This window comes from Crotalus tigris, unplaced genomic scaffold (genome assembly GCF_016545835.1).
Source record: "Crotalus tigris isolate CLP2741 ecotype Arizona unplaced genomic scaffold, ASM1654583v1 scf7180000020838.190719, whole genome shotgun sequence".
Taxonomy (NCBI): domain Eukaryota; kingdom Metazoa; phylum Chordata; class Lepidosauria; order Squamata; family Viperidae; genus Crotalus; species Crotalus tigris.
The window spans coordinates 162,753-190,719 of record NW_024098209.1 but is presented as its reverse complement, the minus strand read 5'-3'; the positions used below and the strand labels follow the sequence as shown (position 1 = coordinate 190,719).

The following is a 27,967-nucleotide window of genomic DNA, read 5'->3' as shown; positions in this document are numbered from 1 at the left end:
ATCATTATTTCTTTGTTTTCCATCACTGTGTATCTGCGACGGGTAAACATCTTTTCTTCCAGTAGTTCTGCAGCTGCTGGCCCTGTTTGCTCAGCCAACAGTCCTGAGTCCTGTAACCCATTTTTCACCAGATATCCAGGAACTCCAATATCTAGCGCGGACCTTGTTAACCCGGGCGACATCCGAGCTGGTATGGCATTCTGAAATTTACGTCTCACCATATTTTTTATGGGAGAGACACTCTTTGTCTGACTCCTCTGATGAGACCTGTCCAGTATGGTTGAACCTCTGGCATAGCTTTCATCTTCCTCAGAGTACACAAGCCACACAACACGGTCAAGGTAGTTGTCTCACGGGGGTATTATTATTATTATTATTATTATTATGGATCATCGCACAGTCAGCCAGATGTTCAGACTGGATTGGGCATTTTGTCTACCTATCGAGTCCTTACCCAGGACCTGGGATAGGCAGATGTGGATGTTTGATGGTATTACAGATATCGTCGCAGGATGGAAGCAGTTCCTAATAAGGCCGCCTTTTGCAATTGACTAATAGCGAATTTGTCAATGCCAATGGTGTTCAAGTGGTGCTCCAGTTGTTTTGGGATTGCACCCAAGGCACCTATGACTATTGGTATACCCTTGCTTGCTTTTGCCACAGTCTTTCTATTTCTATTTGTAGGTCTTTGTATTTTGTTATCTTCTCCAGTTCTTTCTCTTCTATTCTGCTGTCTCCAGGCACTGCCACGTCCACTATCCAGACTTTTTTGTCTTTCTTATCGACAATTGTTAAGTCTGGGGTGTTATGTTGCAGGTGCTTGTATGTTTGAATTCTGAAGTCCCAGAGCAGTTTAATTTTATCATTTTCTATTACTTTCTCTATTTTATGATCCCACCAGTTTTTGCTTACAGGCAAATGATATTTTTGCAGATCTTCCAATGCACCATTGTTGCTACTTTGTCATGCCGCTGCTTGTAATCAGTCTGTGCAATCTTCTTGCAACAGCTTACCAAGTGGTCCACTGTTTCTTCAGCTTCTTTGCATAGGCGGCACTTACTGTCTGTTGCTGTCTTCTCAATTTTGACTTTGTATGCATTTGTCCGTAAGGCTTGGTCTTGTGCAGCCAGAATTAGTCCCTCGGTCTCTTTCTTCAATTTTCCTGCTCTTAGCCATTGCCAGGTGTTATTATTATCTGCTTTCCCAGCTATTTTTTTCATGTATTGGCCAGGTAGTGCTTTGTCTTCCCATGCCTCTATTCTGTTCTTCATTTGGTCTTTCTTGTAGGCCAGTTGGTTTCGGTCTCTTTTTTTTTTTCCCAGTAGCTTAGTAAGCCTTCCCTGATATACTAAATTTCAGGCATCTCATCATGGTTTCTTCAGAGTTTCTCCAAAGCCATTTTTTCTTCTTCAACCATCTGATCGTACTTGTAGCATTCCACGCCCACCATTTGCCTTGGTAGATAAAGTCTATCAATGCACTGCGTGGATGAAGGGCGTGATTCATTGTCATTATTTTTCTGGTATGCCTATCAATGCGTTTAGTTCTCTTGAGTCTAGTCCATTATTCCAGCTGGTATCTAATGAAGGGGATTGCACAGGTGTTGATTGACTTTAGGTATTTCCTCCATTGAGTTTTTTTTGGATTTTAAGATCTCTTCACTCTTTGATGTATCACCTCTATCTTTTCTGGGACTTCAGTGGCTTGATGTTGTCAGCTTTGAAGGATACCCAAGTATTTGTAGTATTCTTCCTCATCCAGACTCTTAATGTTATTTTCGTGGGGCATCTTGATTCCTTCAGTTTTCACTATTTTTCCGGGTTTGATAGTAAGTGTGGCACATTTGTCCAAGCCAAACTCCATTACAATATCTTGGCTATATATACGGACAGTGTTGAGCAGCGATTCTATTTCAGATGATGTTTTTCCATACAGCTTCAGATCATCCATGTAGAGGAGGTGGGATAGTCTAGCAGATGTTTTGGATGTTTGATAGCCATGTCCTGAGTTATTCAGTATTGTTGACAGAGGAAACAGTGCAATAACAAATAGTAATGGTGATAATGAATCTCCTTGAAATATTCCTCTCGTGATATTAACCTCTCCCAGCCTCTCACCATTGATCTGCAACTGTGTCTTCCATTGTGACATCGATCTTTGCACAAATTTTCTGATGTTTCTACTGACTCCTGTTATTTCTAGGCACTTTATTATCCAATCATGTGGCAGAGAGTCAAATGCCTTTTGGTAGTCAATCCATGCCACATTCAGGTTGGTCTTCCTTCTCTTGCAGTTTTCCAAGATCATTTTGTCTATTAGGAGTTGATCTTTGTTCCTCTGCTATTGGGGCGGTTTCCTTTCTGCTCAGGTGGAAAGAGATTGTTTTCAACTAGATGCTGTTGCACTGCATCAGCTACTACACCAGTTAGTAATTTGAAAGTTGTGGGTAAGCAGGTAATTGGCCTGTAGTTACCTGGTGTTGCCCCTTTTGCTGGATTTTTCATTATTAGGTAGGTTTTACCAGTTGTTAGCCACTTTTCAATTTCTCCTCCTTGTAGTATATTGTTGAACTGCTTGGCAATGAGTGGGTGTATAACAGTTAGATGTTTCAACCAAAACCCATGCAGTTCATCTTCACCTGGTGCTGACCAATTTTTGATTTTCTTTGCTCTTTTTTCTACCATTTTTGTTGTTATTACTAGTTCTTTCATTTCAACTTCTGTTTTATTTGAATCCACTTCTTTTAACCAAGCTGCATCCTTGTTGTATTTCTTTGGGTTATCCCATACCTGCTTCCAGAATTGCACTGTTTCTTCCTTGTCAGGTACTGACTGATTCCTTGCAGTTTCTCCATTGATGGATTGGTAGAAACGTTGCTGATTGGATTGAAATTGGAGGTTCTGCCTATAGTTTGCAATTCGAGCTTCATATCTACTGATTTTCCTGGCTATAGCTGTTATTTGTTGCTTTATTATTTCCAGAGCTTCCTTGATCTTACTTGTTTCTAAGTGGTATTTCTTGATTAGGTATTCTGGGTTCTTCTTGTTCTCAGCTTATTTTCTTTCACTGTTCAGCTTGCTTGCATGTGGATCTTAACTTGGATCTATATTTTTCTAGGTCAACCTTCCATGTTGTCTGGTGCACTGTTGTTGTTTTCTTTTGTTGGATTTTTACATACAGGTATTCTGTTATAACTGCAGCTGTGCTTGTACATTAAAAATTTGGTTTGTTTCTTGCAGGGAATTGGGGCTCTATAACTTGCTATTGCAGTATGTGCATCTTTTTAATGCTTGTGCTAGCTTTCTTTGGAACAAAAGCTTAATGCAGCAGGGCATTATTCTGTTGTTTTTTTGTGCTGTCTAGATGCCTCAAAGTATCTTTGTTTCAATTCTTTTATTTCTTTAGTTAGAGGGTTTTGTTCTTCCTGAGGAAGAGGTGCCTGGTTTTCCAATGAGAACAGTTGTATATCTCTACTGGATTCTTTCACTGCCAACTCCCCCTGGTTTGCCTCTACATTCTGAATTACTTCTTGTAAGGCTTTGATTTCTTTGCCCTGGGTAAACCTTTGCAGTTCGTCTAATTCTGTTTCTGTAAATACTTTATTTCGTGTTATAAATCGGCGTTGATCTGCTAGTCTCTGTTCTGTTATTTCTGATTCTGGATGTTGTTCTTTCCAGAATTGGTGCATTCGTTTTAGATATCCTCGTCTTGTTGGACTTGATCTGTAGTAACAGATCATTATTTCTTTGTTTTCCATCACTGTGTATCTGCGACGGGTAAACACCTTTTCTTCCAGTAGTTCTGCAGCTGCTGGCCCTGGTTGCTCAGCCAACAGTCCTGAGTCCTGTAACCCATTTTTCACCAGATATCCAGGAACTCCAATATCTAGTGCGGACCTTGTTAACCCGGGCGACGTCCGAGCCGGTATGGCATTCTGAAATTTACGTCTCACCATTTTTTTTATGGGAGAGACACTCTTTGTCTGACTCCTCTGATGAGACCTGTCCAGTATGGTTGAACCTCTGGCATAGCTCTCATCTTCCTCAGAGTACACAAGCCCCACAACCACGTCAAGGTAGTGCCTCACTGGGGGTTATTATTATTATTATTATTATTATTATTATTATTATTATTATTATTATATCTGAAAGGACCTCTATATTTGCAAAATGTCCTTATCCAATGCATGTTGCTGAAACATTAGAGGCAGAACAGAGAACACAGAATAAAAGAGTTGGAAGGGACCTTGGAGGTCTTCTAATCCAACCCCCTGCTCAGGCAGGAGGCCTAATACTATTTCAGACAAATGGTTGTCTAATCTCTTCTTAAAAGCCTCCAGTGATGAAACATCCACAACTTCTGAAGGCAAGCCATTCCACTGGTTAATTGTTCACTGTTAGGAAATCTCTCCTTTGTTTTAGGTTGATTAGTTTCCATCCATTGCTTCCTGTCCTGCCTTCAGGTGCTTTGGAGAATAGCTTGACTCCCTCATCTTTGCAGGAGCCCCTCAAATATTGAAACACTGCTATCATGTCACCCCTAGTCCTTCTTTTCACTTGACTAGACATACCCAATTCCTGCAACCATTCTTCATATGTTTTAGTCTCCAGGCCCTTAATCATTTGAGTTGCTCTTTTCTGCACGCTTTCCAGTGTCTCAACATCTTTTTTATAATGTGACAACCAAAACTAGATGCAATATCTAGATGTGCGCTTACTAAAGTTTTATAAAACGGTATTAATATTTCACATGATCGTGATCTAGACACTTCATTACACGTGCACAAGACCAGAAAACTTCCAATTGGACATGATGAAATACAGAATAATTTGTGTAGAAGCAGCCAACATGAACATACTACCTGCAACTCTTTTTGTGAAAATAACCGTAAAAGCTTGTTTGGAAGGTATTCAGTGTTTCACCCAAGGAACAGTGTTTTTTGTATGCTTGACCCAAACTTGGCAGGCATTGAATAAAGCAGTGGTTCTCAACCTGTGGGTCAGGACCCCATTTGGGGTCGAATGACCATTTCACGGGGATCGCCAAACAAGGCTGTCCGCCATTTTTTCCCCTTTTCTTTGGCCACGCCCCTGGCACCCGGTGATGTATAAGTGGTTGGGGATCACCACAACATGGAGAACTGTATTATGGGGTCGCGGCATTAGAAAGATTGAGAACCCCTGGAATAAAGGTTTCTAGGAGACTTTAAACAGTATCCTGATGGAGTAGGGAAACAGTCCTGAACCTCGTCACTCAGTAACTGAGAAGAGAGAAGGATGCTGGGGGTGTCCCAGGATTTTTTTCTCCATCACACTATAGAAAGAAATGTATTCCTTTATTTTCCCTGCCTTAATTCAAACTGCTAATTTTGGGCACTCTCCTTGCATTCTCACTGACAGTGAGAAATGTTTTTTTTTCTTCTTTCAAAATCAAGCATCAAGAAATGTATTTGACAAAACAGATAATTTCCTTTCTCATCTTTATCACATAGTATTGCTTCCACTGTACTCTTATACCGAGCATAATTAACTATGGGGAGGTATAAAGGCCTTACTATATGACAAAACAAATATCATATTCTTATAATTTGGAGTGGCAACAACGGGGGGGGGGGAGAGTATTAGTGTATCTGGTTTACCCATATATTTTAAGATATGTACTTGCCAGAAATGTCAACCTTTTCTGCAATCTTTTTTTCAATTAAGATTGTAATTTGTGTTGTTTTGCAGTGCATTGTATTTAGTAATGTAGAGCAGAGCATAGCATAGTATACAACTCTTGGATGTTGTATTCAATGTTAAAGAAGATCAATTCATAATTATAGTTTTTTCCTCTCCTAAACTTGAGGAATTAACCAATTAAATATATGAGATAGGGGAACTCATAACCACGAGTTATCTCTGAGGTTGATGAGATTCAGAAACACTGTCAAAGAAAACATATAAGATGTGACAGGGCCAAAAATGTATGTCAGCTTGTATCAAAATTTATATAGAATAGAAGCTAAAGCCATCTCCACTCCTTTGAGCAAGCTAATTGGGAATTGTTTTTGGTTTTCATATCATATTAATTCTCCATCTAATTAAACGAACAATGGCACACTCCTCTTTTTACCTGTAAATCAATATATGTTGAATGCAAAGCTATCTAATACTCTCTTAGAAAGATTTTTGTTTCAGTGCAAAAGGTTCCCATAAAATAACAGATTACAACTTACAGAATAACAAAGTTGGAAGGGACCTTGGAGGTCTTCTAGTCCAACCCTTTGCTCAGGCAGGAGACCCTAAACCATTCTGGGCAAATGGCTGTCCAATCTCTTCTTAAAAACTTCCAGTAATGGAGCGCCCACAACTTCTGAAGACAAACCATTCTACTAGTATGCATTAGGAAAATTGAAAAGACTATGAAATAGATTGCAGTAAGTCAATCAGATTGGCTGTTGCTATGATCCAAAATATGGGATCTGGAATACGTTTAAATGCTCAGTCTAACTGAGAGATAACCAAAATATGATCCTCACAGTTTCATAATCCAGGAAATGGTACAACTGCCATACTGCTTAACTCCCATCAGCAGACATACCTCTGTGCCTATGCCAGATGTAGTTTCTTCAAAGCTAGCCCACATAATACAAATTATATAGTCTAAGAAATTACAATGATCAACACCTGAGGTTTTAAGAAGATTAAGCATTACCTTGTTCAGGAAACATGCTACCCCAGGGATCTTCAAACTTGGCTCTTTTATGAACTTGTGGACTTCAACTCCCAGAATTCCTCAGCCAGCCTGGCTAGCTGAGGGATTCTGGGATTTGAAGTCCACAACTCATAAAAGGGCCATGTTTGAAGACCATTGTGCTACTCTATCAAGAGCTATAGAGGGAACATGAATGATGCCCAAAAGTTTGTCACATGGTTTTGTGACTATGACTACAACATCATTGATAGGTATCTCACATGCATGATGAATCAAAAATTTATTAGATTATTTTAATACACAATAGAATGATACACTCTGTGGCTCCAGAGTCACATGCACCCCAGAGAAGTTCTGGTGTAACTGTCACAGCACTAGCAATACAGGTATTATAACGTTTTAACCTGATGGGAAAAATTATGAAATTAGTTAACTGCCCTTAACTAATTAAATTTGGATGTGAATCCATTAAAAAGAACTTGTTCTAATCCAAAACATTGAAGCATGATGTCCAGAGTATTGTTTGAAGTCCAAGGGCCTCTTTTCAGTATCAAAAAGTTCCCTATCCCAGTTCAAAATTGTCTGTCTGTCCGTCTGTCCATCCATCTATCCATCCATCCATCCATCCATCCATCCATCCATCCATCCATCTATCTATCATATATCAACTAATCTGTCGCCTGACATTTAAAAAAAATAATTAGATGTACATACATCTCAGTTTATTGAATTAAATGCATATAAGTTATGCAAAATTTTTAAAGAGGCACAAATCTTTGAAAAGGTTGCAAATGACAATAGCACATCCAAGCTATAGTCACTCCTCTTCAGAACTTTCCATAAATTTTGCTCTGCACTGCAGAAAACTCAGAAACTCTTGAATCCAGATGTAACCGTCAAGAAATGTTGATGGTTCCATTTCCCTTGATGTCATAGAATGACAAAACAATTGTTTTCTCTGGCATTTCTCCAGGTCACAGTGCGTGACAGTCTGAACAGAACCTAGCAATTGATATCATTTTGTGTGCAGAACATAACAATTTTCTCATCTATATTCATTTGCAGTCGCTGTAAATGTTTTCAAAAAAGAATACAGCAAAGCAGACCTCAACTCCAGGGTCCTCCAATGCTAAAAACAAGGGTAATATATCCTTTTTTTTATGTAGTTGTTTTTTTCCTAATAATATAAACACTTAGTATCTGTCCTTTGAGGCCCACATGCATACACACACACACAGTCAATATTTTAGAGTTCTGTTTTAGCCTCAGAATTTGTTAAACAATCTTTTCAGTGGGATTAAGGGATTTAGCAAGCTTTATTTGTTTGTTAAATTTATACTCCACCCGTCTCACCATTGAGAGCTTTCACAGAAACAAAAATGCATGAATTTCTGTAAGAGGTATTTTCTATTTATTTCCCCCCCCCAAAATTCCAGATCCTGCTGCTCCTGTTGAAACAGGCCAATCAAAAACTGAACCAGCACCAAAAGAGGGTGCATCTCAACCACCTACAGATGCTAAAGCAACATCAAAACAACCTGAGGCCGTTCCAACCTCTGAGACAAAGGAAAAACCTGGTACAACAAAGGAAATGATAAATTATCAAAATGTGACTACCTCACCTTCTGCAGCATTATTAGTTGCCAAAATATAAGTTCAAATAACGGCAAATTATGAAATGAGTAATAATAGTGTAATTGACTAATTATACTGAAATGTGAATCAGTTCTTTAAAAATTAATTTGTCCAGATCAATCACAAGCTAACGTTAACCAGTATTAATAAATGCTGGCTAATTTGCAGACCAAATTGTTATATTCTTATTCAGATATCCTGTAAGCTCTGTTGATTTTTTTAAAGAAAAAAAGTGGAACCAATACAGTAGACCCTACTCCAGAATCTTCCAAGATTAGTAGTCTTGAAAATATTAAGGCTTCCTTAAGACCAGTATAAACAATCAGTTAATGGTATTGTTTTCTTTAGGTTTCTTCCAGATTTGTTAAGTATTTTTTTTTCCAATTGACCTTATTACAGCAAACTTTCTAGAAAATAGAGATATGATTTTTTTTTCTTCCTAGCATTTTTCCACAAGTGGAAAAATTTGATTTTTTGGCTCAGTCAAGTGTTGATCCATGGGTTGCAACAGGAATTGACTGACTAGCTTGTTGCCCAAGCTGATGTCATGGGCTGAGAAAAACTGATTCACTCAAAGCCACTGAACCAGCTCATGCCTAAGGCATAACTAGAATAAAGAGTAATTTTTATATGGTGTTTATATTGTTTTCATTCTTGATTGGGATCCACTCAGGATTTGGTACATGGCAGGTAGCTATATAAATATTTTAAATAAATAAACTCACAGTCTCCTGACTTCTAGTCTGATGCCTTAACCAGTAAATCAAACTGGATTATGTAAATATATGGTTTGGGTTTTTTTCCCTAACTCCCAGGCCCACCACTATCTTCATATGCTAAAACAACAACAAAACAATCCAACATCAAAGACAAAAGAGCCCAAAAAACATGGTAAAACTAGAAGAATGGTAAATTGTCACAATGTGGGCATTCTAGTTGGCCAGAGATTTTTTACTATCAATCTTTTGTTAGTGAAAAAATGTATGTGGGTTAACGTATTGGCAAAATACCACCCGTAAAGCAACTTGTGACTAGTTTTTTTGGGTCTATCACACAGCAAGTGGTCCAGATGTTAGAGGAGAAACACATCTGGAAATACAAATAACTTAAGCAAGGAGGATACTTAGGTAGTGTCAGGCAAGTCCACACAAGGTCTCCAACATCCACAATAGGCTAGATGTGTATATCTGCAAAACAAGCAAACAGGAAAGAAATGCCTGAGTACAAATTACAACAGTTCATTTAGTGACCTTTCAAAATTGCAACGGCACCGAAAAAAGTGACTTATGACCGTTTTTCACACTTACGACCATTGCAGAATCCCCATGGTCACGTGATCAAAATTCAGAGTCTTGGCAACTGAGTCCTATCCAAGGTCATGTGATCCCCTTTTGCAACCTTCTGACAAAGTCAGACTCACTTAACAAGTGTGTTATTAACAACTTCAGTGATTCATTTAACAAGTGTGGCAAAAGAGATAGTAAAATGGGGTAAAATTCACTGAACAAATGCCTTACTTGGCAACAGAAATTTTGGGCTCAGTTGTGACCGTAAGTCAAATCTATACTGAAATCTATGTATATAGAATGGCTGGCTAAGGAATTCTGGCAGATGAAATTCACAAGTTTTAAAATTACCAAGTTTGGAGTTCCCTGGTTTTGAGAATCAGATTATCAGGTTTCTGAACCCAGCAAAGGAGGGCATGGACATTTGGAAAACAGGACAAATGGGGTGGGGAAGGGAAGGAGGACACACTATTTGATTTTCTTGGAACCTGCAATAAAAATTATAATGTAAAACTAGGAGGAGGAGGAGAAGGAGGAGGTGGTGGTGTTGGTAGTACTTGAGTCTACAAGAATGGGCCTATATGAAATTACTTTTTCCAGCATGAGAAAGATTTTCAATTACAGGAAGGTGTCAGAACCAGTTAAGGGGCAAAAGCCTTCAGCCCTGTAACTGATTAAGGTCTTGTCAATTTCAGGCATCAGTGCAAGCTGGAGAGAGAGTACTAATCAAGATCAGAGCAGAGCTTGTTAACTTGAGGTTCCATTAGTACTTCTTTAGGAGGCAGTGTGCCGTGGAGAAAAGCCACTCAGAAAGAGATACTTACAAAGCTGGACAGTGTTTGATTTTAAGGCTATGCTTTCCAGATGGACATCATCAGGATAATGAAGAGGACACATCCTCCTTTTGCCAGACATCCGTTCACCCAGTCTGAGAACTTTTTTAGGATACGTCAAAGAAAAATTTCCACCCATGCCAAATCTCTTAATAAGGAATTGTACCGTTATAATTTTATCAGCTGATATATACAATAAAAGAGGGACTTGGTTTTGCATGAATTGCTTACTGGAAAAATGAATACGTTGGGCTATTGTCTCATGGTTCCTGCTTGTAATATAAATTGTTCACAAGCCCTGTTTACTCACACTGCTTGGAATTTCTCATCTACAGATATTGTGAGTGATGCAAAAGTCCCTCCTCAACCTGGAAGTGATCTACCTGTAGACCAGAAGTCCACTCCACAACCATCTCAGCCTCAACCGGAAGTTAAAGTACAAGGTGGGATGAGAATTTTGACATTCCAAATTGTCTGATTTTTTTAGTTTTACTACGCAAACTTTGAAAGGCAGAATATAATTTCAGATTCATTACTTTTCCTTGTATGTATATATACATATGTATAACTATGTGTTATCCCAGAAGGGTAAGACTAGCTGATGAGAGCTAAAGAGCTTGAAATAGCTATACTAGTCTCCCATTTAACACTTTGTCAGCCACAAAATTTTGAATACATATGTATGTATATTTATGCATGTATGTATGTATATAGCTCAGGAACGTATTGGTTGGAAACATAAGGAAGAGGCCTTCATCCTGCAGTGGATAGACAATGGCTAAAATGATGATGATGATCTATTTATTTATTTAAAAATATTATTTTTATTTATTTATTTTTTGCATCAGCTCTGTATTATTTTTACAAATAATTCAAGATGGGGAACATACCCAATATACCTTCTTCATCCTAACTTTCCCTGCAACAACAGTCCTGAAAGAGAGAGGGATTGGCCCAAAGTCAACCAGTGGTTTGATGGCTAAGACATGACTTGAACTCAGCATCTCCCACTTTCCAGTCTGATACCCAAACCACTAAACCAAACTGGCTCTCTCTCTATTTTTTTATTTATTTATATACTGTACCTCTATCATCCTTATATTTTTTTTCTTCTTCCATTATTTCTTCTGACAAATTGCCTTTGAAATGAAAACCTCAATCAGCTCAACAACCAGCAACAATCAGCAGTCCCCAGGCTCCTGGTAAATATCCCTTTATCATTCAGAGATATCATTTTTCCTTCTTTTTTTCTTTGTGGGTTGTTGTCTTTCTTTATGCTTTTAGTGTTTATGTTTTATAAAAACCATTCAGCAGGTCCCACTGTTCCTCCTGCGGCGGCCCCTTTAACGACTCAGCCAGCACCCAAACCGACAACAGAACCACAAGCTCCAGGGGTTGCTCCAGCAGCAACACAAGTACCAGGTAAGTCACTTTTTCTTACTTAATTGAAGATAACACCTTTCCTTGTTTGTTATTTCTGCCATGTTTTAATATACAAGTTGTAATATTTTTTTCTTGTATTATTTCTTCTGGCAAATTCCCTTGGAAATGAAAACCTCAAACAGCTCCACAACCACCAGCAGCAGTCAGTCCCCAGGCTCCTGGTAAGTCACCCCTTATCAGTTAATTACAGATAACATCTTTCCTTTTTGTTTTTTTTGTGGATTATGGTTAGTCTTTTTGTTTTTAGTGTCTATATTTTATAAAAACCATTCAGCAGGTCCCACCGTTCCTCCTGCGGCAGCCCCTTTAACGACTCAGCCAGCACCAAAACCAACAACAGAACCACAAGCTCCAGGGGTTGCACCTACATCAAAGGAAGCACCCGGTAAATCTCCCATTATTGCTTAAATGATGATAATACCTTTCCTTGTTTTTTTCTTTTGTGGGTTGTTATTTTTACGTATGTTTTTATTCTAACTATATCTATCTATCTATTGTCATCTATTTATCTATCATCATCTATCTATCTATCTATCTATCTATCTATCATCATCATCATCATTATCTATCTATCTATCTATCTATCTATCTATCTACCTACCTACCTACCTACCTACCTACCTACCTACCTACCTATCTATCTATCTAGCAGCCCCCACCATTCCTCCTGGGGCAGCCCCTTTAACAACTCAGCCAGCACCAAAACCGACAACAGAACCACAAGCTCCAGGGGTTGCACCCACATCAAAGGAAGCACCAGGTAAGTCTCCCATTATTGCTTAAATGAAGATAATACCTTTCCTTGTTTCTTTTTCTTTTGTGGTTTGTTATTTTTCATATGTTTTTATTCTAATTCTATCTATCTATCTATCTATCATCTATCATCTATCTATCATTTATCTATCATCATCTATCATCATCATTATCTATCTATCTATCTATTTATTATCTATTTATGTATCATCTATCATCATCATTATCTATCTATCATCATCATCTATCTATCATCTATCTATCATCTATCATCATCATCTATTTATTATCTATTTATCTATCATCTATCTATCTATCATTATCATTATCTATCTATCATCTATCATCATCATTTATTATCTATTTACCTATCATCTATCTATCATCATCATTATCTATCTATCATCTATCTATCATCTATCATCATCATTATCTATCTATCTATCTATCTATCTATCATCATCATCATTATGTATGTATGTATCTATCTATCATCATTATGTATCTATCTATCTATCTATCTATCTATCTATCTATCTATCATCTATCTATCTATCAAGCAGCCCCCACCGTTCCTCCTGCGGCGGCTCCTTTAACAACTCAACCAACACCAAAACCAACAACAGAACCACAGCCTTCAGCGACTGCACCAGCAGCACCAGCAAAGCAAGTAGTGGATGCCCAAGCTGCAAAGGACAAGAAACCCGAAACGCCTGGTAAAACCAAGATAAAACTCAAGTTACTCTTCAGGGTCACTCTAGATACGCTTCTCTAGAGTGATAAGCTCTTGAGCCACATATGGCTCCCAGAAGCAGTCTTCCATGCTTCCATGCCCCCTCCAACATCAGGTGCCAAACTATAAATTTTATATCATATGGCAAATTGTGGCAAACTGATACACAGCCATTAGTTTAGCGACCATGAGTTATGATTTTTGACCAGTCCTTGCACTTACAACCATTGCAGTCTTCCTATGGTCATGTGATCAAAATTCCAGTATTTGGCAATGGGCATGTATTTGTCATACATACATTTGTCATGTGATCCTGTGACAACCATTTGCAACTTTCCCAGCTGGTTTCCAACATGCAAAGTCAATAGGAGGAAGCTGGATTTGTTTACGACTATATGATTCATTTAACAATTGTGCAGTGGTTCATTTAATAACTATGGCAAGAAAAAGTCATAAAATCAGGCGTGAGTCAGTTAAGAACTTCTTGCTCAGTCAGCAATGGAAATTCTGGTTTCAATTGTGTTTGTAAGTCAAGGATCACCTCTATCTGTAAATGTCCTCAACTAACTATGTTGAAATATGAGTCAACTTTTTAAAAACGTTTAAAAAGTTTGTCCTGACCAATCACAGCATGAAAGCATTTTTGTTCAGCATATTATTTGAAACCGTGCTGTATCCTTTGTCCCCAAAACCTTGTTCATCCCAATGCAAAATAATAAATGTCAGTTAATTTGCAGATGAACCTTTTGTGCACTATACTTCCTTAGATGTAACTTCTACTGAACTTTCTAAAAGAAAAAAGTATAACTAGAACACCAGATCCTCCACTCCAGACTCATCCAGTGTTAAAGTAAAAACAGCGTGTTCCTGGGGAAGATTATTCTTTATTAAGGTTTATATAGATGCATGTTAGGTTTTCTTTGGTTTTTGTTCAAAGTTGTTAAACACGTTTTTCAGCGGACTATATGTTACCGAGTTCTAGCCAGCTTTCCCAGAAAATAAATATATTGGGGCATATATAAATTATGTGTATTTTGTTTCTCCCCAAATTCCAGTCCGAGCTGTTACTTTTGAGGCAGGCCCTTCCAAAACCGAACCAGCACCAACAGAAGGTAAAAAACCACAAGATGCTAAAACAGCAACAAAACAGGTTGTGGACCTTCCAACATCAAAGGACCTGGAAAAACCTGGTAAAAGTTAAAAAAGAAAAAAAGAAAATTGTCACAATGTAGGCATTCTAGCAGATCAGATATTTTTTTACTATTAGTCATTTGTTGGTAAAAAATATTTTTAGAACTATAAGTGGGCAAATAACTTAGCAAAATATAGCCCATGATTTAGGGAAATTGTGACTAGTTTTTTGGCCCAGTGATCCAGAGAAAATAGCAGAACCATGTGAGGCTTCTACTGTGCGCAGACACAATTTATTCATTGGCTATTGTGTCAATGCCAGAAACCCAAGGGGAAACACAATCCCAGAAGAAAACAATTCAATGTTAAAACCATTTAGAAGCAAGAATGGGACACAGCACGATAAGTGATCAACATATAGAGAATTCCTAAAGGAAAGGAGAGCTAAAATAGCCTTTATATCCCTCTAAGATCTTCTCAGTATGGATGAAACAAAAATTTCCTTCCCTAATGTATTTATTAATGAGGAAGTCTACTGTTATAATTTCACCATTTGATATGTAAAATAAAAAGGAACCCATGTTTCATGTGAATTGCATATTCGTGTGAAAAAGTCCCTCCCCATAAAGGAGAATATTTCTAGCTGAGGGTTGAAATGAGGGGTCTTTGGAGAAGAAGAAGAACCACCCCAAGTTATCAGTAAACAGCCCAACCAAAGAACCTACAAGAACATTTCCACTAGGATGAGCAATAGGACATGGGTGTCAAACTTGCTGCGTGTCGTGACATATTGCAACTTTTTTTGCATTGCTGGAGCTGGGGTGGGCACGGCCCTATATGATGCAACTGGCCCATGGGCCGGCAGTTTGACACCCCTGCACTAGGATATAAAATGAAAGCAAACCCTATCCCCTTACTAGCACTGATGAAGTTACCTAGTTTGGCAATGAAACGTCTACAAGAAAACAATCAAACTCAGAGAGCACCAAGGCCCCCCTCAGTCCCTCCCCAACTTATAATTGATCATCCAGAAGGTAAGACGTCCACTCCAGACCCATCTCAGCCTTAACAGGGAATTAAAGTGCAAGCTGAGATGGGGATTCTGATATTCCAAATTCTCTGAATTTTCAGTCTTACTACAGATATCTTGAAAGGCAGAATGCAATTTCAGGATCATTACATTTCTTATGTTTACCTCTCTTTTCAAGTTTCAACCTGCAAGTTCTACTCTTTTTTTTTTCCTTGTATTATTTCTTCTGGTAAATTCCCATGGAAACGAAAACCTCAAACAGCTCCTCAACCTGTGACAGCAGTCAGTCCCCAGGCTCCTTGTAAATAACCTCATATCAGTTAATTAGATATAACATATTTCCTTTTTTTTGGCGAGTTGTTGTTTTTTGTTGTGTTTTTAATGTCATTTTTTTTTAAAAAAAAATTCAGGTCCCACCATTCCTCCTGTGACAGCTCCTTTAACGACTGAACCAACACCAAAACCAACAACAGAACCACAAGCTCCAGGGGTCACACCAGCAGCAAAGCCAGTAGTGGATGCCCAAGCTGCAAAGGACAAGAAACCAGAAACTCCTGGTAAAACCAAGATGAAATTCAAATTGCTTGCCAGGGGCATTCTGGATACCATTAATAACATAAGGGTGGCTATACATTAACATGGATTAACTATTCTGTTTTTCCTTTGATCTTGGCTGACATCCTAGCCTATAACTCAAAGAACATCTGAGGAGGATATTTGAGTGTCAGCCCTCTACATTGCTTAAAAAAATGTAGAAGCACAGCGGAAGTTGTTTTTATATATGGGGGACTTAAACAACGTTGCCTGTGATCTCAGGAAAACATTTCACACCCATACAAAAATATAGGCAACATTTTCTGGTTTGTGAGTCTCAATTCAATCTGTATGTTTTCTGGATGGTCCCATCTGATCATGTGGTGATGCCACAAGAAAAGTTTGGAGTGAACATTTTCAATTGTTTTGTGGGGGTGGTTACGAGTGAAAAAAGGCATAGGGGACACCTGGGATAAAAAAAAACCCAGTCCTACAGTCTCCATTTCAAAAGCTCCCAAAACACCACTTTCAAGCAGGTCTAACACCTTTAAGAGAGTTTTGTGAGACTTAAGGAGTCCTGGTGGTGCAGTGGTTAGAATGCGGTATTGCAGGCAAACTCTGACCACAGCCAGGAGTTCAATCCTGACCAGCTCAAGGTTGACTCAGCCTTCCATCCTTTTGAGGTCAGCAAAATGAGGACCCAAAATGTTGGAAGCAATAGGCTGACATTATAAACCAGTCAGAGAGTGCTGTAAAACAGAGATCTCCAACCTTTTGGGCACTAGGGACCGGTTCCGTAGAGAGAAGTTTTTCCACAGACTGGAGGGTGTGTGGTTTTGTGTGCTGCCTGCATCCTGTGGATGGAGCTTTGCTTGTTTGTGTAGACCAGTTGCTGACATGCTGCAGCCCGGTACTGGTCCACGGAACGGGGGCTGGGGACCCCTGCTGTAAGGTACTATGGAGTGACATATAAATCAAAGTGTTATTGCTACTGCTATTAAGTATGGAACGGAGACAAGCTCTTTCCCAGAGATATCCTAGTTGCTGTTATTCCTCAGTTTCTCTTCCCAAATATATCATGAAATGGGCTGAAATTTGTTTCCTTCTGGCATGCATATTCTGAATTATTTTTTTTAAAAAAAATCAAATCAACACAATTGTCTATTTGCCAACACATTTCAGGAGACTAACTTTGTGGTGTTGGATTGGACTGCACATGAAGTGATGGCGACCACACTTACAGATTGTTTTATGAATAATTTTTAAGTTCTGCATGCTCAAACCATTTTCAATGTCTCATTTTCAGCTACTGTGAGTGCAAAAGGCCCTCCCCAAGCTGTAAGTGATCAGCCTGCAGACAAGAAGCCCATTCCAGCACCATCTCAGCCTCAACCAGAGAGTAAAGCTCAAGGTGATAAGAGGTTTCAGACCTTCCAAATTGTCTTAATTTATTTACATTAAATTTATATACTGTCCATTTCATTCTGAAAAGCGAAGATTTTCAGTCTTATTACAAAAACCTTGAAAAGATTTTGCTTTGTTCTCTTTCCTATTAGATTTCAATATGCATGGCTTAATATTTCTTCTTGTAACAATAAAATTTGGCAAAATCTCTTGAAAAAAAACCCCTGAAACAGTTGAAAAACAGCCCCAAGACTCTTAGTAAATCATCCCTTATTACTTAATTGAAAATAACACTTTTCCTTGTTTTGAAATTGTTTGGGATGGGGATTTTCGCATTCCAAATTGACTGAATTTTTCAGTCTTACTACAGAAATCTTGAAAAGCAAAATATAAGCTCAGTATCATTATTTCTGCTTATTTCCCCCCTTTCTTTTCAAGCTTGAATATACAAGTCCTAATTTTTTTTTTCTTATATTATTTCTTCTGGCAAATTCCCTTGGAAATGAAAACCTCAAACAGCTCCACAACCAGCAACAGCAACCAGTCCCCAGGCTCCTGGTAAGTCATCCCTTATCAGTTAATTAAAGATAACATCTTTTCTTTTTGTTTCTTTGTGGGTTGTCATTTTTCTTTGTGTTTTTAATGTCTATATTTTTTAAAAAAAAAATTCAGCAGGTCCCACCATTCCTCCTGTGGCAGCCCCTTTAACAACTCAGCCAGCAGCAAAACCGACAACAGAACCACAAGCTCCAGCAGGTGCACCAGCAACAAAGCAAGCGCCGGGTAAGTCAGTCCTTATTACTTAATTAAAGATTATGTCAACTCTACAATGAACCTGGCTGAAGCCATCTTGCTCATTCTAGGTTGCCACAAGAAAGTCTAAACAATTCTGGGTCCCGTGGGAACCAAGGTCATTCTATCAGTTAGCTTAGAGGGTTGGGCGTTTTGTTAGAAAGCCCGCCAAATTATTCTATTGGGGAACGTAGATGATTGCATAGCACTAGGGTGGGAAGTTTGACTTTGTAATAGTATAATGCTTTGGAGGGAATTTCAGACTTGGTTTCACTTTTGACCATGCCGATATTTTGTAACCAATAAACATGTTCTTTGAGGAAACCTTTATCCTCCGAGTTCTGATTTTGTTGGTCTTAGCATCGGAACCATGACAGATTACACTTTTTCTTGTGTTTTCTTTTGGGGTTCTTATTGTTATGCTTTTTTAATCTCTCTCTCTCTCTCCTTAAATGAAGATAATATCTTTCCTTGGTTTTTTTTTTCTTTTATGGGTTGGTATTTTTACATATGTTTTTATTCTAACTCTATCTATCTATCTATCTATCTATCTATCTATCTATCTATCTATCTATTTATCTATCTATCATCTATCAAACAGCTCCCGCCATTCCTCCTGCAGCAGCCCCTTTAACAACTGAACCAACACCAAAACCGACCACAGCACCACAACCTTCAGCAACTGCACCAGCAGCATCAGCAAAACAAGCAGTGGCTGCCCAAGCTGAAAAGGACAAGAAACCAGAAACGCCTGGTAAAACCAAGATAAAATTTAGATTGCTCTTCAGGGTCACTCTAGCTGCCCTTAATGGCACAAATCCCTTAATGCATGCTGACTTTTCTGCAGTTTCCTTGATGTCAGCTGACAATCCAGCTGATAGTTTGAAGAACTTCTGGTGATGATATTTTGATCTCAGGAAATAATTTCCATTGAAAACAGAATTTCTAGGAGGAACCTAGATAGTGTTGGTTGGTAGCTCCTGGGAACACATCAGACCGATAAGACTGGAAGGGCAACATTCACTGGATTGTAGGTCTCATTTCAGCCTATTAACCTTCTGTTGGGTCTCAGTAAGCCATAAGATGATCGATGATGCTACTAGAACATTTTCATTTATTTTGTGGAGGAGGTTAAGAGTGAAATAGAAATAGGTAACTTCTGAGATGAAAATCATTCCCAGTCCTACTTTCACTACCAACCTTGACTCCAAATTCTCCCAAAACACCACTTTCAGGCAAATTTGCAGCCTTCAAGAGAGTTTCGTGAGATTTAAGAATGAGATGGAGACAGGCGGTTTCCCAGAGGCATCCTAGTAATTGATAACCCTCAGTCTCTATTCAAAATATGCCATGAAATTGGCTGAAATTGATTTCTTTCCACCATGTCTGTTCCGAATTACATTTTTTTAAAAAAAAATTGTATCAATTAAATTGTCTATTTGCCAATACATTTCAGGAGCATAACTTTGTGATGCTGGGTGGGATTGCGTGTGGGCTGATGAGGATCACACCTTACATACTGTTTAATGAGTACTTTGGGCCATTATTTATTTGAGGTTTGGGACGCAATTTATAAGTTCTGCATGCTCCAACCACTTGCAATTTCTCAAATGCAATTATTGTGAGAGATGCAAAAGTTCCTGCCCAACTTGTAAGTGATCAGTCTGCAGACAAGAAGTCCACTCTAGAACTATCTTGGCCTCAACAGGAAGTTAAACTGCAAGGTGGGATGGGGATTTTTGCATTCCAAATTGACTGAATGTTACAGTCTTACTGCAGAAATATTGAAAAGCAAAATACAAACTCAGTATCATTATTTCTGCTCCCCCCCCCTTTTTTTTCAAGCTTCAATATACAAGACCTAATGTTTTTTTTTCTTGTATAATTTCTTATGGCAAATCTCCTTGGAAATGAAAACCTCAAACAGCTCCACAACCAGCAGCAGCAGTCAGTCCCCAGGCTCCTGGTAAATACCCTTTATCAGATAATTACATATAACATCTTTTCTTTTTTGTTTCTTTGTGGGTTGTTGTTTTTCCTTGCGTTCCTGATGTCTATATTTTAAAAAAAAATTCAGCAGGTCCCACTGTTCCTCCTGCAGCAGCCCCTTTAACGGCTCAGCCAGCACCAAAACCAACAACAGAACCACAAGCTCCAGGGGTTGCTCCAGCAACAATGCAAGTACCGGGTAAGTTGTGGTGGCACAGTAGTTAGAATGCAGTATTGCAGGCTAATTCTGCCGACAGCCAGCAGTTCGATTCTCACTAGCTCAAGGTTGATTCAGCCTTCCATCCTTCCAAGGTTGGTAAAATGAGGGCCCAAATTGTTGGGGGTAATATGCTGATTCTGTAAACCACTTAGAGAGGATTGCAAAACAGTATGAAGCAGTATATGTCTAACTTTATTGCTACTGCTAAGTCACCTAATTAATGATAATACTCTTCCTTTTTTCTTTCCGTCAAGTTTTAATATACAAGACCTAATATTTTTTCTTGCATTATTTCTTCTGTCAAATGCCCTTGAAAATGAAAACCTTAAAAAAGCTCCACAACCAGCGACAGCAGTCAGCCCCCAAGCTCCTGGTAAGTCATCCCTTATCAGTTATTATTACAAAAAACATCTTTCCTTTTTGTTTTGTTTTTTGTGGGTTGTTGTTTTTCTTTGTGTTTTTAGTGTCTATATTTTATAAAAACCATTCAGCAGGTCCCACCATTCCTCCTGCAGCACAACCGGCAACAGAACTTCCTGCGGCGGCCCCTTTAACGACTCAGCCAGCACCAAAACCGACAACAGAACCACAAGCTCCAGGGGTTGCGCCCACATCAAAGGAAGCACCAGGTAAGTCTCCCATTATTGCTTAAATGAAGATAATACCTTTCCTTGTTTTTTTTTCTTTTGTGGTTTATTATTTTTATTTATGTTTTTAATCTAATTATATCTATCTAAAAAGCAGCCCCCACCATTCCTCCTGCTGCGGCCCCTTTAACAACTCAACCAACACCAAAACCAACAACGGAACCTCAACCTTCAGCAACTGCACCAGCAGCAAAGCAAGCACCGGGTAAGTCATCCCTTATTATTTAATTCAAGATAATACATTTCCTTGTTTGTTCTTTGTGCCAAGTTTTAATATACAAGTCCTAATATTTTTTCTTATATTATTTCTTCTGCCAAATGCCAAACTTAAACAGCTCCACAACCAGCAACAGCAGCCAGTCCCCAAGCTCCTGGTAAGTCATCCCTTATCAATTACTTACAGAAAACATCTTTCCTTTTTCTTTCCTTGTGTGTTGTTGTTTTTCTTTGTGTTTTTAATGTCTATATTTAAAAAAAAATCAGCATGTCCCACCGTTCCTTCTGCAGCAAAACCGACAACAGAACCACAAGCTCCAGCAGGTGCACCAGCAGCAAAGCAAGGACCAGGTAAGTCACATCTTGTTACTTAATTGAAGATAACGATTATTTTGTCTTTGTGGGTTGTTATTTTTCTTTGTTTTTAATCTATTTGTCTGTCTGTCTGTCTGTCTGTGTCTGTCTGTCTGTCTGTCTGTCTGTCTGTCTGTCTGTCTGTCTGTCTATCTATCTATCTATCTATCTATCTACCTATCAAAAAAGCAGCCCCCGCTGTTCCCCCTGTGGCGGCGCCATCAACAACTCAACCAACTCCAAAACCAACAACAGAACCACAGCCTTCAGCAACTGCACCAGGAGCACCAGCAGCACCAGCAAAGCAAGCAGTGGATGCCCAAGCTGCAAAGGACAAGCAACCTGAAATGCCTGGTAAAACCAAGATAAAACTCAAGTTGCTCTTCAGGGTCACTCTAGCTGCCCTTAATAATACAATTGTGACCATGCCTTAACATGTACTGACTCTTCCCCTTTTACTTAGATCTTGGTTGACATCCTAGCCTATAGGTTGAGGAACGTCTCAACGTATTGTTTGGATCTCATCCTTCTATCCGTGCTTAAAATTTTTAGAAGGCATGCAGGATATTATTTCTATCTTCAGGGGACTTAAACAGTGGTTCCTAGCATCTCAGGGAAATTTATCAAATGAGAAATTAGTTAAAAATTAGAAATAAGTGCTGACAGAAGGTGGGGGGGGGTTGGAAGAGTCATATTTCTTTGCAGTCATCTGGTCGTTAGCACTCTCCCTGAGAGCTCTTGAGGCACTTGGGGGTTTATCTGTGCCCTCGGTCCAACCCCCTCCCATCCTGCCACGACTAATCCTTCCATCGCCCGGACCATCATCCTATAACTGATGAAGCCTGTTGGATGAGAAGCGAAATGTCTTTTTCTTCTTCCTCAAGGAAAAAAAAACAATCTGGTTGCCTTTTTAAAAAACATCTTTGAGACTCGTGTGGGCTGCTTGAGCCTAACTACAGGTTGGCAGAAATGTTCACGCTCCCCTCTGCATTACGTAACTGTAGCTACTCTATCCTCTGCTTTGAATCTAAACAAAAAGTAATAGAAACAATAAAGTATGCTTGGATGCTATCAACATATATTTACATACCATATTTACACACCATTCAAGAGGCAGTAAACAAGCAGTAAGGAAACACAAAGAACCAGAAACACATCATCTCCAGTAGCTAATACCAAAATAAACAAGGGTTAATAGCAGAAAACACTCCCCTAATCAAGGGGGAACCAAGGAGAAAGCCATCTCCTCCTACTGCATCCGCCCCACCCCCCCACCCCATAGACATATCAAAATTGGCATGGCAAACTTCTGCATATAAACATGGAGCAACACTCATTCATAGAAGCTGTTACCTAGTCAGGTAATAAAATGTCTCCAAGCAAACAACCAAGTTCAGAGAGCACCAAATACTTCATATTTTTTAAATAAGTTATTTGAACATCCATTTGCTTCTGGTACATCCAGCAATACTCTAGCAAGGTTGTTGATAGTGTGTGCTCTGAGAATTGGAGGCTAACTCTAGTCATCAAGGTAACTGCCTGTCTAGAAGCAGAATAGAACAGTGGTCTCCAACCTTTTTTGCACCAGGGACCAGTTTTGTGTTTGATATTTTTTCCACGGACCAGGGGTGGGGGGAAGGAGTACACAACATAGATCCCATGCATGCACACTTTTGATCACCCGCATCTCACCTCCAGCAGTGTGGTCTGGTTCCTAACAGGCCCTGGCCCGGTACCAGTCCACGACCCAGGGTTTGGGGACCCCTGGAATAGGAGACTTACAAGAATTGTGTTACTCTTTTACAGTAGACCTGACGAACAAATCCACATCTTGTATCTCAGTATTTCTTTTATTGTAGCCACTTGCGAGTCCGAATGTTCTTCCTTCCCCCCTTGCTTTATCTCTCCGTGAACTAGGGATGGTCTGAGTCATTTGTCATTTGGCTTCAAATGAGGTCAAGTCCAACTTATCTGATTGTTGCTTTGCTATGGACTGTTCTTCCTTTCTTCAAGATCATTCTCTGTACCCTCTACATCTATAAAGCCCTCCGCATGCTATATCTCTTCAGAGCGCGCCTACGATATTCAATCTGACAGAGCTGGTATGCTTTATGTCCCATCAATTAAAACAGTGTCATTTTCTGTTGTGGCATTTATCCTCTGGAACTGCGTCTGTCCAGAGAGTCGCATTGCCCCGATCATAGCCTTGTTGAAATGGGCTCTTAAATTACGCCATTTTCTCCAGGCGTATCAGATTGAGTAGTAGTCCCTTTGAGGGAATGCAGTATGATTGAGAAAATGTTGGTTATTTTCTCTGGAAATCTATTGTTATGTTTATCTGTTGCTAATTTATTTTTAATATGTGCACCGTGTAGAGTTGCTATGAAGTCAGGCAGCCTTACAAATGTGATAAATAAATAATATTTCAGTTGATGTAACATAAACTGCATGTCATTTTTAGGATTGGAGGGGTGTTTTCAATCACATCACTGCTGGCTCGAATTTGGTTTGCAATGAATTACTGTTTTAAGCTCTTATAGCTTCCATTAAAACTTCTGATGAGCTCGCATTCAATTCTAGATCTAGCTTAATCCTAGGAAGTTCTAGACTCATTTCTAAAAGTGACAATAAAGACTCAAAATGAAAAACTACTTCGTTCTGTTTTGGAAGAAATGTCAATAAGCAGTGGAGAGTTTAATTCATAAACGTTTGAAAGAGCTCTTGTTTTATTTTGCAGCCGCATTGCCTGATTTAGAACAACCAACCCCTGAGGAAACCAAAGTAGCCGAAGAAGAAGCAGCTAATGCACTCAAAATAAAATTAATATGCAACTTGTTAAAACAATGCCCTCCGGGTGAATTCAAGAATGTCTTTGAAGACCTTCGCTTTCTGCTTTCTGATGATAAACTCATGAAGCACGACGTTGCTCAGATGTGTGCTAATCATTCCAAGAAAAATTTCACCACTACAAACGTAAAAGGGGAAAGTGTTCTGGTGACTCGCCATAATGACATGGAAGGGGATCGCTTCTTTGATCCACAGATCAAGCTTTCCTTTACATTCGATCACCTGAACAGGAGAGCTGACAAAATTCTGCTTTATTGTAATATCAGGAGAGATAAGGCAGAATTATGGAGAGAAACCCTTAATGTGACCTTGGAAGCATACATGGAGAGGCATTTCATTTCAGGAGTTTGTCGGGTTTACAGAAAAACAATTAGAAATAGGCCATATCTTGTGGTCTGCATGGAAAGCCACCAGAATAGGAGATTCTGGAACATTCACTGGAAATCAGAGTGGATAATTGCAGTCACTCCGCCTGTTTCCGAAATCAAAGGGGACTTAAAAGTACAGCTTCATTATTTCAAAAAAGCCAATCTTCACTGGACAGCAAGTAATACTGTTGAAGGTTCCATATATTTAATTCATCGGGACCAATTTGCCTTGGATTTTGAGAAATTTATTGAAGCTGAAGATAACAAATTTCAGATGGATCTTGTGAAAAGCCTCTACGATTTGTCAAATGAAACATGGAGAGAGTTTCGGAGAAGGCTCCCAGTTACTCGCACTTCAATCTCTTGGGATATACTGATGATGACTTAGAGAAAAGAAGTGAAGGCCACTGGAAATGATGAATCATTGTAGTTGCTGCAGTGCCTGTGTGAATGAAATAATGACCAAATAGAACAGTTGTGTAGTACATTCCAACTGATCTTTTTGATTTGTTGTTCGATGGTTCATGAAAACATGCAGTCCTTCACAATAAACAGTATCCAGGTCAGTGGTGTCTAGGTTAGTATTTCTACTTCATTTCTTTCTTTGAACAAAAGCAAAACATCAAGATTGTTTACAGAAGACAGGGGCTTCTTTAATGTGGTGTTATAGATATATCATAAAAGAGAGAAAACAACATTAACATCATTCGTTTCTTAAGAAAAACAAAGATAATTATATTGGATAAGAGTAAAATTTTAAAGTCCCTATGTTGATAATAGCTTTATTAAATCTTAAAAACAGATGAGGTGTCAGCTTTGAATTGATCTAATAATGTTTTACGGTTCTAAATGGATTTTGAAAATAAAGAGAGAATGCCAATCAGTAAAATACGATAAAAACAGCTAATTCAAATAGGCAGTAAAATTAAAACAGTCCCAAATTAAAATATTAATAAGTCTCAAATTCCTAATGGGAAAATCATATATTGTCTGGCATCCAAAGAAGGATGGAGGCAGCTTTTCTAGGAGAAAACATAACAGTATCCAAAACATCTTCACTTATCAACTGTTCTAGCACTTCAAACAATTAAAGTACCTAGAGCCTCAAATTACAATTTCCTTCTGACCCAGGGTCATTAGAAATACATCTTCAGGGATTATTTAATGTGTATATATGTTTTGTATTAAGTTGTGGGATGCATTGAGCACCTTGGAATTCTGTACTAAACTTAGTCAGGGAGATTATCTTCTGATATTTCCCTGCTGACCAGCAAAAGCATCTTTATTTTACCTGATTTTTTGACTGAATTTAAGCTATGCTAGGTGTTTCAGATACTTTTATGGTGCTGAAAATTATATAAGAATTGTTTTTAGCTGCAAATTAATTATTTTCATTTTTTTCGTCTGCCACATTCAGTGCTGTTGGCAGAAAGTTCAATAATAAATCGCATAAGTAAATACAATTCGTGGACATTTAGGATAGGGCATACATTTTAGAATTTAAATCCTAAGGTTTCAAAATTAAATCTTTGAAATTGGCTTCTTTGCCATTCCTTCTTGATTAAACAAAACATAAGATGTCCAAAGATTACCATATTGATTAATTGAATGATATAGACATGATGTTTAGAGCAGTACCAGATTAAATAAGCAGGGTCTGGCTTGCCAGTTCTTCTTCAAGAATAGATTTATATGCATTAAATATTATTATTTTTGTATATAGGAGCACTTGAACTTCTATCATCTTTTCGGTTAGAATTGGGTCATTGTAACACACGTATTTAAAAAAAATCATGACTTATCGTAGAAAGTAGTGGAACATTTGAAAGACTTAATAGTTGGATGAACAATATTCACTTAAGACAAAGAAAAGTGATACACAAAGGGGAATCGTGTATAAAATTGTCTTAGACAACTGAATTATTTATTCATTAGTTTTTTTCCCCCATTTTCTACTAGTACATCTGCTATATTTGCTGAGTGTTTGCCATGGAGAATATGTATGGAGGAACACCACTGAGTAGAGAATAGCCCACTAATCAGAGAGATATTTTCATGGCCCATTGTCATTTAGTTATCTTCATGGAATTACTACTCTTCTATTTGCAAATGGTTCTCATTAACTTCAAAATTAAAAAGCCATCTGTATGTATTTTGCAGAATGAAATTTCAAAGGTAGCAATGTTTCTCGAGAGAACTATTTCTGAATAGATGGAGTTAGGCTAAACTCAGTTCATCTCTAGCCAGCGCACCGGGGCAAGGAAAATGTTTAGTAGTACGTAACAACAATCCTTCTGAAAACGGAATAATTTTGTTTGATCAGAACCAATGTTATTTTACTCCTCAGTAAATAATATAAATTTGCTATGCCTGAAAACTATTTCTAATTATAGGTTGGTCCTCAAGTTACAAAGGCACTTGAGACTGGAATTTCTGTTGCTAAGCAATGCAGTTGTAATCCATGACAACATCACTTAGCAATGGCAATCTCTGCAGACCTGATAGTTCTTTTTAACCCAAAGAGCATGGTCGCTAAGTGAGGAAACTTCCTGCCAGCTCTATACAACCAAAATCAGTAGGGAAGCTGCCAGGAAATTTTAAGTCATAGGCTGGCAGACTTCCAAGTGCATGAGAATTACATCAGATCCATCATGTGCTCTTGCTTGTGCTTCAGGCCCATGATAATTTGAAACAAGGTCACGGAAGTCATCAAATGCAAAACTGCCTCAAAGCCCACTCTTATAAAAGAAAGATGAAAGGTACAAAAGCAACCTACCATATTGAGCACCAATCTCATATTAGCATCAAGCAGCTTGAACAGGAATATATTTGTGCTGGAAGGGCAATGTGACAGGTTTACCATCGTTAATTGAGGACTATCTATGTTGGTTTTTATTCTTACCACTGTAATTTGATAGATTTCCATATTACAAGCAGCAGCTTTTGAGAAACACAATTCCTTATCACCTAAAACATTTTTGTGCATCCTTGGATTGCAGCCATATTGCAGTATGATGTTGCTCCGTAAATGACATTTTCTTCAAAAGATGCAAAAC

General features: G+C 38.5%; 1 protein-coding gene across 7 annotated transcripts; it reads left to right on the top strand.

The window, feature by feature from the left end:
• Positions 1 to 7,703: 7,703 nt before the first annotated feature.
• On the top strand, positions 7,704 to 25,550 carry LOC120319574 (proteoglycan 4-like). Of its 7 annotated transcripts, none has more exons than XM_039368572.1 (23): positions 7,704 to 7,837; positions 8,133 to 8,273; positions 10,786 to 10,893; positions 11,614 to 11,652; positions 11,762 to 11,872; positions 12,016 to 12,054; positions 12,171 to 12,278; positions 12,543 to 12,653; positions 13,207 to 13,362; positions 15,951 to 16,097; positions 17,381 to 17,485; positions 17,998 to 18,036; positions 18,151 to 18,261; positions 18,872 to 19,024; positions 20,198 to 20,236; positions 20,348 to 20,458; positions 20,814 to 20,852; positions 20,971 to 21,108; positions 21,221 to 21,331; positions 21,462 to 21,500; positions 21,634 to 21,693; positions 21,886 to 22,050; positions 24,434 to 25,550. In XM_039368572.1, the coding sequence occupies exons 1-23, from the start codon at positions 7,771 to 7,773 to the stop codon at positions 25,297 to 25,299; spliced, it is 3,003 nt and encodes a 1,000-aa protein (XP_039224506.1). In that variant the 5' UTR covers positions 7,704 to 7,770; the 3' UTR covers positions 25,300 to 25,550. The 7 variants fall into 7 exon arrangements, with proteins under 7 accessions (XP_039224506.1, XP_039224503.1, XP_039224508.1 ...); XM_039368569.1 differs by having other exon boundaries at positions 12,168 to 12,278; positions 13,210 to 13,362; XM_039368574.1 differs by having other exon boundaries at positions 12,168 to 12,278; positions 20,995 to 21,108.
• Positions 25,551 to 27,967: the final 2,417 nt, after the last annotated feature.

Coding starts and splice junctions, on each gene's coding strand:
- LOC120319574 (XM_039368568.1), top strand. CDS start 7,771: ATGTTTTCAAAAAAGAATACAGCAAAGCAGACCTCAACTCCAGGGTCC. Junction 8,274..10,785: donor TGAGACAAAGGAAAAACCTG/GTACAACAAAGG, acceptor TCTCATCTACAG/ATATTGTGAGTGATGCAAAA. Junction 12,055..12,167: donor AGTCAGTCCCCAGGCTCCTG/GTAAGTCACCCC, acceptor AAAACCATTCAG/CAGGTCCCACCGTTCCTCCT.